The 17,325-nt window shown below is 35.5% G+C and overlaps 2 protein-coding genes across 2 annotated transcripts; both read right to left on the bottom strand.

The window, feature by feature from the left end:
- Nucleotides 1-8,459: 8,459 nt before the first annotated feature.
- Nucleotides 8,460-9,621, bottom strand: LOC128236861 (uncharacterized). Its single transcript, XM_052951986.1, has 2 exons — nt 9,574-9,621; nt 8,460-9,269 (listed from the first exon to the last, which is right to left on the bottom strand). The coding sequence occupies exons 1-2, from the start codon at nt 9,619-9,621 to the stop codon at nt 8,460-8,462; spliced, it is 858 nt and encodes a 285-aa protein (XP_052807946.1).
- Nucleotides 9,622-10,831: 1,210 nt separating this feature from the next.
- LOC128236700 (placenta-specific gene 8 protein-like) lies at nt 10,832-13,158 on the bottom strand. The gene is made up of 4 exons (XM_052951770.1): nt 13,041-13,158; nt 12,470-12,609; nt 11,472-11,487; nt 10,832-11,086 (listed from the first exon to the last, which is right to left on the bottom strand). The coding sequence occupies exons 1-4, from the start codon at nt 13,156-13,158 to the stop codon at nt 11,010-11,012; spliced, it is 351 nt and encodes a 116-aa protein (XP_052807730.1). The 3' UTR covers nt 10,832-11,009.
- Between the last annotated feature and the right edge of the window lie 4,167 nt (nt 13,159-17,325).

Below are 17,325 nucleotides of genomic sequence, written 5' to 3'. Positions count from 1 at the left end.
CCAGTAGTCAAACGTTCACGTTAGAGAGTTTAGAGGGACAAGGCAGAGGCCCAACGACACTGAACGAACAAACATCACTAGACACACGAACATCAGAATAACGCGAGATCACTGGAAAAAGATTATACTGGGTGTTTAAGATTTGTTTTTTATGTAAACATTACTTCACACGAGTCCCCACATGTTCAGTCAAGTATTTACAGTACGAGTTAACAAGTCCACAAAAGAAGAACGGAAGACAAATGATTATACAAAAAATATAAAAAATATAAAATGAAATACAATACAATGCATAAGTCTATTGATAAATATTGAGTTATCAGCAAGGAACGGTAAATGAAAACACTGGGGGATTAAACTAGGGTGCATGCACCTAGCACTTGATCCCACCATTGATCAATAATAAAAACATATCAGCATTCTCAAATCAAGCCAAGATATTTAGCTGATTAAAGGGTAGTCGTGATTTTAAATACTGTTAACGTTCACTCTTTAGAATATCAAAATTATAATCACAGACACAGACTTCGTAATATTTCTTAAGTAATGCCACACTTAGTTTAACTAAGATTAATTGAATGCTAACAGTATTTTGAGAAGCACTGTATACTTCATTTACTTCATATATTTGGAAATTAACAACATACCGGTTATTACCGGTAACCCGTTTTTCAAACATTTTCTTGATCTTGAAGGCGAATGTTCGAATTTTTGCTTTCATACCAAACAAATTACAGACAAAAACAACTGTTCGAACATAAATAGAATTTTATATCATCGTTCAAATGTATTTTGAACTGTTTGCCGTTGTAATACGTAAAATGAGCTTCCCGGAAAATTCACACACAATTTACAGATATTCCGATAGTTTTCACATCCACCCACACCTCATCATTTGTCAACAAACTAGCATGGCATTCACTCTTTACCTGGAAAATAAACCTGTTTTCAAGCGAAACAGACTGATCTCTGACAGTAAGATGACTGAATATCAATTTACCATGAAACACATGCAGGCTTAAACTAAGAAGAATGTTTAAAATTCATTGAGTATCCGCATTTGTTTTGCTAACATATTTGACCTTCCAAATTTAAATCATTAAATAGCGGCAGTGCCGTAGCTACACTGAGGGACACCGAGGCAGCTGCTTCGGGATTTTTGGGGGGCATATAACAATTTCTATAGCTCTAAAAATAAATCTTTTCGACTTTCTTCATATGCCTCAATGAACACAAACCATCGAGGTGGAATGTCTATATTTGACAAAGGAACAGCATACTAGATATAATTTAATAAACTTTACAAACTACAGTACCATACCGTTTAATTTTGACTTATTGATAATGTATTATTTAATTAGGGAGATATCACCTCTCATTTTTATACATGCACCGGGCAGAATGTAAACATAAATGGTGCCAGAAAAAAACGAGTTCTAATGCGTCAGCAACCCAATGTTTATGATTTAACCAAGATGACAGAGCCAAACATGATTGTAAGTACACACTAGATAGATACTTGTCATGAAAAGTATAAAAGTCATACACCTTAACCAAAACTTATATAATATTAGGTGGAATTTATCAAAGTCGTTTCACGCACCCCTCTGCGTTATTTTGGTGTATGAGTTTATAAATCTTAAATATACGCATAAATTTATCTAAGCCCCCATTGTGTAGTTGTTATGCGCGAGCGCTTTTGTGAAAGGAAGGGAACAATTCTTCTTCCCGGACAAATGTAAACTCTTGACTCCGCACTAACAGATCAAACAAAGGAGGCATTTCTAGATGACTTGCTGAATCCTGGAGATTTTGAACAGGAAGTATTGCGATAGACCATGTTAAATAAAAACTGTACCAAAATCATGACGCTGGAATAAGGTGCAGCTGCATGTGACGAAGTCTTTATCCCCAACATTTCAAGAATATTCAAATTAATTATGTGTCTGCCTGTTGGTTCTTGCACTTGTGTTTCCGTTCACTGAGGCGGCTTAAGACCTGGAGTCGGACATCAATGGGTGAACTAAAAATGTTAAATGTTATATTTTTATGCATTTAATTCCACCAGATACTCAAAAAATATTTCCAGGTGGGCCATGCACCCGGGTCCCCCGTTCTGCCTCGATGTTTTTTTAAGTCTGGCTACGGCACTGAGCGGCATAGTAATTTGGTTATGTATTCATGCCTCACTTGAAATAAAAGTGTTTTCATTATTTTTGAAACATATGTGCACTTATAAAACTTCATTGATTACTGTTCATAAAAGCTTTGCACTGAAAAACGAGCGAATAATACACAATAAGAATGAATAGCAGATAACTATTTCTCAACAAACGGGAAATAGAAAAATTGACAGCTATAACTTTGCGTGAGGGGCGCCCCACGGATAGCGGCGTAAATATCACCCTTTTTGAATAAACGGGTAATTAAGTAATAAATTAAAAATCTGTAGAAACCCCAAAATAAGCATAAAAGAAACAGAACATTTGTTTATTTCAGTCTAAAATCGTATTTAATTTCACTCGTGATCATAGAAAATCTACATTAGTTTTTTCTATGACACTCGTGAAATTGTATACAAGCATTTCTGATTTTCATCTTAGGCGGAATGCATTTTAGTGCAAGAATACTAGAAGCTGAGACTTGTGAGAAGTGTATTAGAAAGTAGCGTTCAGAGATTATAAGAATCTTCATGGCCGAGAGTGTAATATATGTTCATTCCGACCCGAGCGTAGGGTGTTTTGTGGAAACGAGGTTTACCTAGTTTCCGCAAAACACTCTGCGCGAGGGTCGGGATGAACTAATCTTACACGAGCGGGTATAGTAGATGCTTTTTCTCCCACCTCAGTTAAACAAAATTAAGAAAAAAATGTGTTTTTGCTGGAACCCTTTTGTGTTTAGTGAGAATAATTGCGTATGGATATGCGACAATTCGTGGTTGTCATGGATATGCGCGCATTAATACAAGTTATGGTAATAGTCAAACCGATCTTTAAATAGTTCTAAAGAGGGTGAAGCATTATTTCTTGAAAGGTGCGTAAAAACTGTTTTATGTTGACATTTGAAGCGAAAAATCATTAATAAGCATTCTAAATATTGCCACAGGACAAGGTTTCCATGATGCTACAGTCGGCAGTCTTCAACAAGGGAGGTATTGGGCCGTGGGCAAGATAAAAATTTCTAGCATGGTTAATATATTGAATCCACTTATCTGAGGTGGGAGAAAAAATGTGTTGTCCGACTGTCGTAGGAAACTATGTCAATGGTACAATGAAACTATAGGGAAAAGCCCAGTAGTAACGAAGTATTAACCCTGTTTAGAGGAACAAGGACCTACACGACAATAGAAGGGAGACACCACACTCAGACCACACGCGCATCAGAATAGCTTTATCAATAAATGATAGCATAAATACCTTGAAATTTGAACACGAGTTTACTGAGGGTTTAAACTAGTATATCTGCTCATAACCTCTCATTAGTTCCAGCATGTACAAATAAGGCCTTAAGATCGAAATGAATTTCATACGATAATACGATAAACCCACGAGTAACGTCCGTTAAAAACGAAAGTCTTACAAACGTTTTGCGAGTATTTTTGGTTAATCTTACAACAATTATTCTTACGATTTGACTTAGAGAACCTTAACATTTATTTTTATTTTGGAATCTTTAATATGTTCCGACAGGTGAGTGACGATGTGCATGATTGACCGCAAAATCATGTTTATAAACATTTCTGGTACATTTTTTTCCAAGAATGTTTATCATTTGAAACATATAACATGTTTCCATGTAGGTAGTTATAACGTGTAATGAATCAATTGTATGCACAGGAATTATAATCTTAACAGACATGCATTATATATTCAATGATTTCATGAACAATAGTATTGTTTATAATCCTGAAAGATATATAGTTGTTTCAGATAATGTTTGCAAATAATATATAAGTTGAGGCTCTTGACGATTACTGTGGCTCTTGATTGTATTGTCGCATAACCAATATCTATCTAGCTCTCAATTTAAAGTTGTGTAATACGAGATGTGTTGTATATGTGAATACGACCACTGCAAATACCAGGACAAGACCAATAGCTGAATAAATAAACATATACTTGTTCAAAGGCACACTAGTCAACGCACAACAGTAAATCAAAGAAAGGGTTACTGCCTTATGGTGAGCAAAAACACAGTTCCAAGCTATGTTCACACTTATTAAAGTATTTAAACACGTTTAATTTTTCAGACACAACAAGAACAAGAAGTCTAGAGAAGTTTGTAATGACACAGTAAAGTATGAAATTTTATCAATTAATGCAAAGCTTTAATCGGCATTTTAATTAGGATTAATTCACTCATCAAAAGTGGTACCTTTTCATTCCATTATAAAGTCACAATGCTTCATGCGTATTTTAAACTATCCTAAATAGCCTACATGTATGCATAGTCGGCAACCGCGGTACTCTTCGGTTAAACTTCAAAATTATAAAAACCAGTTGACAATTGACTGACAAAATCTCTTTTTTATAAATATGCGTGTGGCAGGGGAGACAACTCTTCTTCCATAACATTCGCATGTTGCAATGAATTATCTTTCAACAGTCCTTTTTTGTCAGTAATCTCCATGGCCGAGAGGTCTTGACTGCTGGCAATTTCAATTGCACAGTCGATACGATCTAGTATGTTTCAAGTACTTCAAGTATATCAACGCACGGTATCATTTTATTTACGAGTTTATCCTGGTACAGTTTTAAACATGGTCACATGATACCAATACGAGTTTCTTCCGGCACAGTTTTAAACAGGGTCACATAGTTCCAATACGAGTTTATTCTGATACTGTTTTAAACATAATTGCATGGTTCAAATACAATCCCGAATAAAGAAAAAAACGTAAAAGGTATATTTTGTCAAAGTATGCATTTATTTGGGGAAAATTTATAATAAAACAAATACAATCATATTAAACTTACAGGTAAACCCCAAGTACTTCGATGATTAGAGATCCCAACTCTATCTGCAGACGAAGGAATACAATTCAGAGTACCTTATGCAGTTAAGCACCAAGGTAAACTCCCCAACACAACAATAAATTAACTAAAACAACAGCTGGTGCAAGTACTGAAATATTACAATGAATTAATTGAGCGCGCTAAACAGTTTAAAAAAGAGATTTAATCCCTGTATTCGCTCAAGATACTTGCCACCATTTCTTGTTGATGAATTTGATAGACACGTGAAGTCAATAAATAACACCAATAACGCTCTCTGTACAAAAGGCAATACATTTACAGAAAGAAACGATATACTGGAGAAGACCTTAGTTTTAAAATTTAGCGCCAGATGCCACAACATCATCATATTGAACTATCCCCGTTTCCCAAATAATCATCAGCCTGACGCTTACAACAAGAAGCCTGATGCCTGTATACTACCCATGTGGACACATCACTCCACATCATAACAACTTATAGCATTTTCTTTGTGTATTAATTCAAAATACTTCAAACTAAAACCATGACATTATATATCTTATTTCATGCCTTTAAGTATAATCATCATATAAACACACACTTTCTCATGATATCAACAAGCAATATCTTAATTTTGAGGAATTATATTGACTTTACGTCTTAATCTGAAGGATGCATTTATAAATCATATCTGTACTAAGCGTGGTTTAACACGGGCGGTGGTGATCTGCAATTATTTGAAATAGTTTGCTAATAGTATTCTATTATATGCACTTCTTCTCAATAGAAACATACTTTGCAATTTTATGATCTGATTGCATTTTTTGAAAATGTTTTTGATAAGCATAATTATAAATAAAAGATAGCTCACTAACTTGAAAGGTTTTCCTTATTAAAAATGCAGACTTGCGCCATTATGTAATTTTGATTTACACTGATGAGCATGAAGCGAATCCGATTGGCAAATAAGATAGGAGTTCCCTATATAAGCTACATAAATATGAATATTTGTAGCATAATCGCTTTAATTTCAACCGAAAGTGATTAAATAAAACAACATGACATGAATATGAACATGTTGTTCGTTTTTAAGTTATGTGTAATAAACGTCAACACGAAAGTTAGTTTCTTACGAAAATTGGCTATAAACACTTTCAGGAAGCTAGCTTACTTGTTCTTTTTAGATAACTAAATGAATACTAATTAGGCCGCTTTGGGCGTTGACAGTTTTGCAATTTTAATAGATCCATTCATGGAAGATAGATAGATAGCTAGTTGTCGAGGAAATGAGTTACTTCCCTTTGATCTAAAAAGAACATTTCACTTTGAACCAGAAAATGTTGGCAAATAAAATGTTTAAAATTTAAAGAAATGTCACATAAAAATAAATTAAGATATATTTGGAAATTAAAGTAGCTGTTCACCAGATTTACGACGACTTACTACAATCGGGTGACATAATTGAGCTATAAACAGTAATATCACGTAATAACACAAACTAGCCAATCACGCATAATGAATGAATTCTACTAGGTACATACCCAGTAATCTTTTTTTAATGGAAAAATACGAAATAACTGCTAATCTTAAATAAATTGTAAACTATGTGGTACTTCAGTTAGTAAGTTTCAATGTATTGTACACATTAATACCAAGTTTATGACAGTTTTCGACAATTTTCTTTTTTCTTTCAAATTGATCATCTGGTGCACAGTTGCTTTAATTACGTTTATGAGGACAATGGTTATCCGAGTTTTTCAAACATTTTCTTTATCTTGAAACTGAATGTTCGAACATTTGCTTCCATACCAAACAAATTACAGACGAACACAACTGTTCGAGCAAAAGTAGAATGTTATATCATCGTTTAAGTGTATTTTGAACTGTTTGCCGTTGTTATACGTAATACAAGCTTTCCAGAAAATTCACACAACAATTTTCAAATTTAAAGATATTTTTTACCCCACCCACCAACCCCCAAAATTTGTCAAGAAACTAGCGTGGTCCTCATTATTACCTGGAAATCGGCCTGTCGTCAAGAAAACGGAGTGGTCTACTAACACATTCGACCTTTTAAATGTTCATTCAATAAATGGCGGCATAGTCATTTGATTATGTATTCATGCCCAGCTCAAAATAAAAGTGTTTTGTTATTTTTTTGGAGATAGATGCACTGATAAAACATCATTGATAACTGTTCATAAACAAATTGCACTAAAAACCGAACGAATCATTAACTATAAAAATAATATCAGAATGAATTATAAATGACATTTTTAAGTTTGGTTGTCTTGAGATCTTTTTAATTACTCTCTTCGTTCTGATAACTTTAAGTACCTAAATAGTGGAAACTGGCTCATGTTTGCGCGATTTTTAAGAAATCAGTTCCTCAAGTTGTCGGTAATAACCGTCCAATATCCCTGTTGGAATTTATTAGTAAGGTATAAGAACGAAATTTGTATCACATGTTCAACTTCTTCTGTCATAACGACTTCTTAACCCCATTTCAGTCAGGCTTTGTTTCACAGAATTCCAGTGCTAATCAGCTTGAATCCATCCATCCACCCATCCATCCATCTATCTATCACTCACTCACTCACTCACTATTTCTGTCTACTCTAGATGCGGGTAAAGAAGTGAGGAAAGTATTCTGTGACATCTCAAAAGCCTTTATTCGCATATGGCATGCAGGACTTCTTTTCAAGCTTCCTGAAAGTGGTATTTCCGGTTGCCTATTATTATGGCTTACTGACTATCTCAGTGAAAAAAAACAGCAAAACCGTTCATGAATAGTAAATTCCTGCAAATATAAGAGCATAGCTACCTGTGGTTGGAACGTAAATTGTCTTCTTATGTAAATATGATTTTAACTTTAAATTCTCGAATTAGACTCATTACATTACAAGTCCAACTATTCTGCAAATTACACCCCCATATGTATGAAAGTAGTTCCGTTAATACGCAGGTGGTGTTGTTTAATAATATAAGGTAAACCTTGCCGCGTCAGGCACGCGTCGCACATCTGCAATGTGGCTTTCTAAATCCTGTCGGCTTTGCAGCTGACAGTCTTAAACAATGTTTATCGTTTGTAAAGTCCATTGAGTAAATGTACGTTAAGTTCGCGGCATAGCGGCCTAGCGGGCTAGCGGCGTGAAGTTAGCGGCCTAACATTCTAACAATTGCGGACAATAAAGCTTGAAATGATTTAAAAGAGACAATTTTCTGCTAAAGCGAAATATAATTGGTGTATAAAAGTGTATTTGGGGTTCATTAAAGTCTCATAATGTTCTAGTGATGTAAACTAATGTATTGTTATGCATAACCAAATTACTTCTCTTATCTTTTTGACCTATTTTAACACTTAAATTGATTAAAAACATATATACTCGTATAAATCACATTGCGACTGCAAATTTTACTGCTTCGTAATAAGCAGGTTCTTTCATATTTATATTTAACTTGACGTTTCTGCTGCATTTCACTTCAACTGGCCTCACAACTTTTCCGGTAATCACGAGTTTTTATACTAAATTTACTATATTCATATTTTGTGTATTTCTCTACACATGCGATAACACCAACGTGGTACTTCACCATTTTGTACAAATTATGATTGTAGTCACTGCTTTTATGACTACGACCTTCGTTATTTCCTGCTTTTGTCGTTTGATGAACAGCTAACACTGTGCTTGTAATATCTATCACAGAATAATTCATTTTTCGGGAATGAAAAACTAACCAATTATCATAAGCTCGCCTTCCAATTACAACCTCGGCTATGTCATGCCATGGAAACGATCTAGTCGTAATAAAATAGTCTAATGCCCAAATAGTATACAATGTGCCCCTATCTTTTGCAGTCTTAGTTATATTATACCAAGTACTTCCTTCATCTGATGTAAAGTTTTTAAAGTTGGTTCTTTTCCCAACCATTAATGCAGGCTGAGTGAGATCTAGAGAGATATTTGTGATGATCTGGCCAAGGCTATCTAGTAGAGTGTCGGTGAAGAGGATGTCCGCATTGCTGTAAGCATAGATGGTGGTGTTGTATTTCTCCATCACATCTCTGTACATGTATTTCAGAACTGGAACACCTTCAGCAGCCGTGACCAAGACGGGCAAGACCTTCCACCCGTTTCTAGAACAATCTGCAGAAACGTCACTGTCATTAGTAAACATTACCGGTATCACAAAAGGATTAAGGGACATCCAATTGAACACTGTTATATTATGGACTAGGTCTTTTTCAATATTATAATTCCACGTGGTGAATAACGTCAACAATGGTATACTCTTTTTGAAATCCTTGTTCTATACTTTTGTTACTGTTCTTTATTCACGTTGGCCTGGTCTTTTTACACTTGCTTCTACGCGATTTAGACTGTTCAGTAACAAACAACTGTTTTGTTTCGGTATTCTTGCACACGTCAGTTGAATTTGTTTCAACGTACCAAACGTACTAAAGCTAATATAAAATAATGTGTAATTAAATGACACTGAGAGGGATATTTTCCTTCACAGTGGAAAATACAGGTTTAAGCTCATTAGCCAAGCAATTTGCGAACACCCTGTTTAGAGTCACATGGCTTAGGCCTACCAGACACTCAACGAGAGACGTACAGTATACAAAGAACTCAGACCACATCAAATGGATCGCAGGCATCAGAAAGTCATCATCAATAATGAAACACTATCGACGACAAGACGGAACTGATATATAAACTTTTAACAGAAGAAAATAATGTACTTTGTTTCTGAAGAATATACACAGATGGGTTTTGTAAATTGAACTATTCTAGCAAAGCCTCCCTTGAAGGGCCGGTCACAATGCAAACGCCGTTTGAAGGACCAAAATTTAAAATGTTTAATACATCAATTTTATTTAGTTTTGGGATTCAATATTTAGGAAGCATTATTCATTTATCCTTTGCAACATGTGAAGCGGTTACTAGGAGTTGGGGAGTTGTTACGAATGAAGATTTAACCAGATTTTAATCAGTTTCCCTGCAAATGCCTTAATACAAAATGAATATGTTTATGAGTTAAAATCATCGGAACTACCCCATCAAAAAATGTCTTGAGGCTTTGTGGTGATTGCAGCTGTCTTCAAAAAATAATATATTTGCATTTTTGTAACCAGGAAATGAATTTGATCCACTAATTTTTATTATTTTTTAAATAACTTCCTTATTTGAAAAGATATCATCAAATAACCTCACGACATTGTTGGTTAGGTGGTTTTGGGCATTTTGATGCAAAACAAAGTAATAATGTCGACAGACTTTTTCAAAAGAATGTGTATCCTTTTTGATACAAAATCTGTTAAAATCTTCTTTTGTAATTTTTTTCAACTCATGTCACAATAACTCCCATAAAAGATCGTTCCTAAAAACAAAATAAACATGAACTTTCGAAACGTTTTAATTTTTGACTTTCCCCACCGACTTTTGCACTAAGGATGGCCCTTAAGGTATCTGACCAATACACATGTGAATTTTAATGCCCAGTGTCATTTAATCAAATATAAAAGAAAATTGTCAAGAATTTGATATACTACTAGACTATACAACTGATACAAGACCATATCCCCGGTACTCTACACCCGGTTTTAAACGATATCCCTGGAACTAGACGATACCACTGTACTAGACTATATCCCCAGTACTAGACTCTAGCCCCGTATGAGACCTTACCCCCCGAAACTACACTGTACCTGATCTTAACACCGATATTAGGCCATACACGCGGTACTAGTACCCCCGAAACTAGACTGCACCCCCGGTACTAGACTGATAATGCTAGCTATAGCTGCCACCATCCAAGAAAATACTTGGAACGACAAAACACACAGTAAATGTCTTTTTACATTTTATGTAATAAACACAGATACAGACATTCTTTTAAATTATACAAAAGTTCTCCGATTACAAAACTAAAACATTCATGCTCTTTTTTATGTGCGAGAAACATGATCATTATGATATCTCTTCCAGATCATATCACTAACATGAATGGCTCGGATTGCTGGTCAATTTAGAGGCCCATAGCTTCAAGTTCTCTCTGCATCTGACAAATGGCACATAGAGGACAGCACGACAACACAATGGAGTCTTCACAGATGGACGATCAGATCATAACATTTATTGCCATGCACTTACCGCAGATGGAATCCCGAATTCAACGCATATAGTACCCTTAAACAGACTGTCATACCATTTATTGCAATACAGTCGACGCAGGGGGAACCCTGTAATAGACGGTCATAGCATTTATCGCCATGGAGTCAAAGCAGATGGAACCCTGAAATAGACGGTCATAGCATTTATCGCCATGCAGTCACCGCAGATGGAACGCTAAATAGACGGGCATAACATTTATTGCTATGCAGTCGCAGCAGATGGATCCCTCCAACAAACAAAAGTAACAGTCATTGCCATGCAGTCACCGCAGATGGAATCCTTAAACAGACTGGCATAACATTTATTGCAGAACAGCCGCCGCAGATGGATCCCTATAACAAATGAAAATAACAATTATTGCCATGCAGTCGCCGCAGATGGAATCCTCAAACAGACGGGCATAACATTCACTGCCATGCAGACGCCGAAGGTGGATCCCTGAAACAGACGGGCATAACATTTATTGCTATGCAGTTGTCGCAGATAGAGCCCTGTCACAGACATGGATGACAATTATTGCCATGCAGTCACCGCAGATGGATCCTTGAAACAGGCGCGTATAACATTTATTGCCATGCATCCGGCGCAGATAGAACCTTGTAGCATACGAAAAAAAACGTTATTGCCATGCAGTCGCCGCAGATGGAGCCCTGTAAAAAACGGGCAAAACATTTATTGCCTTGCAGTCTCCGCAGAGGGAATCCTGAAACAGACGGGCATAACATTTATTGCCGTGCTGTCACCGCAGATTGAATCCTGAAACATACCGAAATATTATTCATTGCCATGCAGTCGCCGCAGATGGAACCATGAAACAGACAGGCAAATGTATTGTTTTGCAGTCGCCGCAAATAAAACCGTTACAACTGACGGGTATACAATGTATTGCCTAGCAGTCGCCGCAAATTAAACCGTTACAATTAACGGGAATCGGTGCATTGCCATGTTTTTGACGCAGATGGAACCCTGAAACAGACGGAATTAACATGAATTACCATTCAATCCCCGTATATAGAGCCCTGTAACAGATGGGCATTATGGGGGTTATCACACTCAAGGTACATGAACACCTCCAAGCCTCTTTGTTCGGTTCCTGGGAGCAAAAAGACCCGCGTTGACAAACCAGATCATGAACATACATTCCTTTGTCTGTTCTGATATATAACAGCTTATTATCTCAACGTACCTGAACAACCCCAAGCGTCCTTGTGCGTGTGATGGGGGTCATACGACCATCGATGACAGACAAGGACATGTGCATACACTCTCCTGTGTGAATGAATATATAACAGTTACTAATCACATTCAACGTACCCTGATACCTCCAAGCGTCCTTATTCTAGCCCTGAGAGCAATTAAACCCAAGGGGACAAACCAGGGCACAAACAAACATTCTCCCATCCGGTTCGAGATGTCACAGACTACGCACGCCAGGCAGCAGTACGTCATCGTCACTGAAAGAAAACAAGGGTTGAATGAAAGTTTACAATTCGAACAAATCATTATTGCATGTTTAGGAATAAGGCAGCTAATAACAAATATAACAGAAATCCCGACAAGGACATTGACATTCATGGTGTAAAAATACACTTATTTCATTTTGCATTTATTTTTATACTGCACGCTTCTTCTATTTATATTCCAAAGGGCATGCGTTTCACAGGATATCTAAATATGACAATGCACTATAACTCAGATTAGAGATAAGTGTAGTTCCAGCAAAAAAGCAGATCAAACCTTTGTGGTTAAAATGATTGCCAAACCATTGATCGGATATAAGTCCAAACATTGATAAAAAGATTGTACTTACTGAGATAAGGAAATAATAGGTATTTATCTAACCAACTGCTATGACTGAGTGTGGCCTGGTGTTACAGTAACTCACATGGTTTGGAATCGGCGAAGCAAGCACATATCCCGCTATTCCAATCCCTGTGGCCATCGACGGATCCGATCAGCATCCGTCTGCGCGGCGGCTGCTGGGTTACCACTATGGTGTTCATCTGTGTTCTTTACCGGTATAGCCTGCAAGTGAATCGTCTCTGATCGTGAAATATAAATACATTGCTTTTACTAACAGTTACAAAGCGCTGACCCCAGTATTTATTGATATACATTTAATTGATAATATTGTGAAGTTGTATGTTAATTTGTGTTTATTTATATCTATAATATGTAGTTTTATCTTTGTGCCTGTTACAAGACCATGGTAAGTCTGATGTTGACTGGTCATAGTTATCATAGTTATTATCATCCGACTAATCATTAATGATAAATATAAATAATAGTTTCGAGGAAAAGCCGATGATAGCGAAGTTACGGCAGAGTGGATTAGGAGAAGTAAATTTAAAAATAGCGTTAGGAGATGTGTTGTCCGACGGTCATAGGAAACTTTGTCAATGGTACAATGAAACTATAGGGACATGCCCAGTAGTAACAAGAATATGTTTTAATACTACAAGTATAGCTAAAATAATCATATTATAAATCATACATATTTTATACCATGTTCATTACTAAAAGCTATGAATCAGATTGAAATTCCAAGTTTTATAATACCCTTTTACATTCAAAGACAACGCAGTTTAGAATACCCCAGTAGGTACATTTTTTATGAATTTTAACTTATCTATTGAACGATTGTTAGCCATGATCTGTTAATGCACACATACTGATTTCTGATAGTAAACACTATATACAAATGTTTATATAACTAATCTATAATAACTGTACCTTGTGAGAGAAATAACCAACGATTACCCTTCCGAATATTTCCTCAGAAAACAAATTTATGTGTTCGCAGGCAATGCAAAACGACTAGTGCACTTGAACCAAATGCAACGTCCGCCAATAATAAATTATAATTTTGACTTTTTGGTTTGGTTGTCAAAACCTGTAGACATACAGGGGGTACTCAAATATGAGGTGTTTGGACACGATTGTGCATACCATCGAAAATGTCTTTCTTTGCCTGAAGATGCAATCAATATTGCATTCAGTATATATTGCAGTCAAAATAAGTTATTGTCTGCAATTAACAATTAAATTGCAACCATATATCTCACCGCTACCAATAAGCCCACAATGTATAGGTATATAGAAACAGTCACAATAATACATTGATAACTTAAGGGTAAGGACAACAAGTCTAAGGAGAGAAGTCTTAATTTTAGCTCTTAGCTATCCATTCAATCATTTTCCCTGTTTACTTGTAATATGCTGGTATATTATTATCATATGAATAAAATACTGTTTGAACCATGACAACCAGTAGTCAAACATGCACGTTAGAGAGTATAGAGACACAAGGCATGGGGCCAAACGACACTGAACGTACAAACATCACAAACACACACGAACATCAGAATAACTTCATCAATCCATAAGGGAATTATGGCTTTGGCACACAAAACACGAAATCACCGGAAAACGATTTTACTGGGGGTTTAATCTAGTTTATGAAACCATTACCTCACACGAGTCCCAACATGTTCAGTCAAGTATTTACAGTGCATACATACATACTCATTCACATTTTCATGACTACATGAAATGCAATTCATTGAAACCGATTATATGAAATACATGTTTATCTTTTGTACAGTTGTAAACAAGCATTTCTGATTTCCATGTTAGGCGGGATGCATTTTAGTGCAAGAACACTAGAAGCGGCAGAGTGGACATGTGAGAAGTGAATTAGAAAGTAGCTTTCAGAGTTAAAATGTGCTGTCCGACTGTCGTAGGAAACTATGTCAATGGTACAATGAAACTATAGGGACACGCCCAGTAGAAACGAAGTTTAAATTATGTTAAGAGGCACAAGGGCCTACACGACACTGGACGAGAGACACCACACTCAGATCACACGCGCATCATAATAGCTTTATCAATAAATGATCGCATAACTACCTTGGAATTGGAACACGAGTTTACTGAGGGTTTAAACTAGTTTATCTGCTTATAACCTCTCATTAGTTCCAGCATGTACAAATAAGGCCTTAAGATTGAAATGAATTTCATAGGATAATACGATAGTCCCACGAGTAACATCCGTTAAAAACGAAAGTCTTACAAACGTTCTGCGAGTATTTTTGGTTAATCTTACAACAATTATTCTTACGATTTGACTTAGAGAACCTTAACATATATTTTTATTTTGGAATTTTTAATATGTTGCGACAGGTGAGTGACGATGTGCATGCAGATTGACCACAAAATCATTTTTATAACCATTTCTGGTACATTTTTTTCCAAGAATATTTATCATTTGAAACATATAACATGTTTCCAAGTAGGTAGTTATAACGTGTAATGAATCAATTGTATGCACATGAATTATAATTCTTAACAGACATGTATTATATATTCAATGATTTCATGACCAAATGTATTGTATATAATCCTTAAAGATATATAGTTGCTTCAGTTAATGTTTGCAAATAATATATAAGTTGAGGCTCTTGACGATTACTGTGGCTCTTGATTGTATTGTCGCATAACCAATATCTATCTAGCTCTCAATTTAAAGTTGTGTAATACGAGATGTGTTGTATATGTTCATACAACCACTGCAAATACCAGGACAAGGCCAAAAGCTGCAAAAAATTAACATATACTTGTTCAAAGGCACACTAGTCAACGCCCAACAGTAAATCAAAGAGAGGGTTACTGCCTTATGATGAGCGAAAACACAGTTCACAGCTAAGTTCACACTTATTAAAGTATTTAAACACGTTTAATTTTTCAGACACAACAAGACAAAGAAAACTAGAGAAGTTATAAATGACATTTTGAATGACGTAATGGTCATGGCACAGTAAAGTATGAAATTGTATCAATTAATATATATCTTTAATCGGCATTTTAATTAGACTTGGGTGAGAGGAATTAATTCACTCGGTGTTATGTATAAATTAGATGTAATTTTTCCGACACTTCATACAACAATAAAACGCAGAAAAATAATGTTCAATACTTATAATTACAACAGTACTATAAAAAATTAAAGATCATATTCATTTTGCTATTATCCAAAAACTGCAATTCATCACTCGCTAATTCCAAGTAGTTTGTAGCTTTCCCACGCGTATGAATACATCATCGTCTTGGAGACACATGGAGCTAAATTTAGTTACAATGAGATCAGTAGTGGTTGCCGACTCCTCAATTTTTTCCTATTTCGAAGCGGATTAACAGTACTTTTCAGGTAAGATATTTAAGTAAAGGCGACTTGTTTAAACTTGAAATGTATCTTCAATGTATCTTCCATTATTCCTTGCCTAAGACAATATTTTCACCATTAAACCTACTGCCCTGCTGTTTATATTCATGAATTGTCGGCATGCCATGACTTTCATTAAGCTGTTGACCTAGATCTTAACTTTCATTTTCACATTCATCTTTATTTGTGACTTCAGGCAAATCATCAAATGAAGTGTTCATCAGTTCTTCAAATTCTGGAGAAATCACAGCAGCAGCAGTTTCGTCACTCAATTTCGACACAAACAACTCAATACTACCAAAATGATCTTGAAACAAGTCGAAATCTGACAGATTATCCGCCATGTTTATTTACTCTGTGCTGCAGACGAACTTTCAGCTTCCAGTTCTCCAATTTATTGTCATTTATAATAAAAAATATCAATAATTATATTGTTCAATTGTTGCTTTGTTTTAATCCCAAATATTTTTAAGAAGGAAAATACATATACAAAAAAACTTCCTACTATGACATGACGTCAAAGGTTGTAAATAGAAAGTAACCCGGTTATGAATATTAATAAGCTGAATTGCATACACGAATGCTCATGGGGAAATGCATACATTCTCATGGGTTGTCTTATCCAATAGGATTTAAGCATTTACTCGCACCTGCTCAAAGTTGTAGTTATAACATTTTAATTCCACATTGCTTCATGCGTATTCTAAACTATCCTAAATAGGATACATGTATGCATAATCGACAACCACGGTACTCTTTAGTTACACTTCATAAATACCAGTGGATATTTGACTGACAAAAACTCTTTGTAATAAATATGCGTGAGGCAAGGGAGAAAACTCTTCTTCCAATAAATTCGCATGTTGCAATGAATAATCTTTCAACAGTATAAGAAATCTAAACATAGTAATTTTAATTATTTTGCATTTAAGTGGCATTTTCACAGATT

Source organism: Mya arenaria, chromosome 6 (assembly GCF_026914265.1).
Source record: "Mya arenaria isolate MELC-2E11 chromosome 6, ASM2691426v1".
NCBI classification, from domain to species: Eukaryota; Metazoa; Mollusca; class Bivalvia; order Myida; family Myidae; genus Mya; species Mya arenaria.
This window is presented reverse-complemented; position numbering and strand designations above follow the sequence as displayed.

What these genes read in the sequence shown, in the direction of transcription:
- LOC128236861 (XM_052951986.1), bottom strand. Translation starts at nt 9,621, where the DNA reads ATGTGGTCTGAGTTCTTTGTATACTGTACGTCTCTCGTTGAGTGTCTG. An exon ending in CGTCTCTCGTTGAGTGTCTG is followed by an intron (nt 9,270 to 9,573) that starts GTAGGCCTAAGC and finishes GATTTCAAAAAG; the next exon opens with AGTATACCATTGTTGACGTT.
- LOC128236700 (XM_052951770.1), bottom strand. Translation starts at nt 13,158, where the DNA reads ATGAACACCATAGTGGTAACCCAGCAGCCGCCGCGCAGACGGATGCTG. An exon ending in CTTCGCCGATTCCAAACCAT is followed by an intron (nt 12,610 to 13,040) that starts GTGAGTTACTGT and finishes GTTTTCTTTCAG; the next exon opens with TGACGATGACGTACTGCTGC.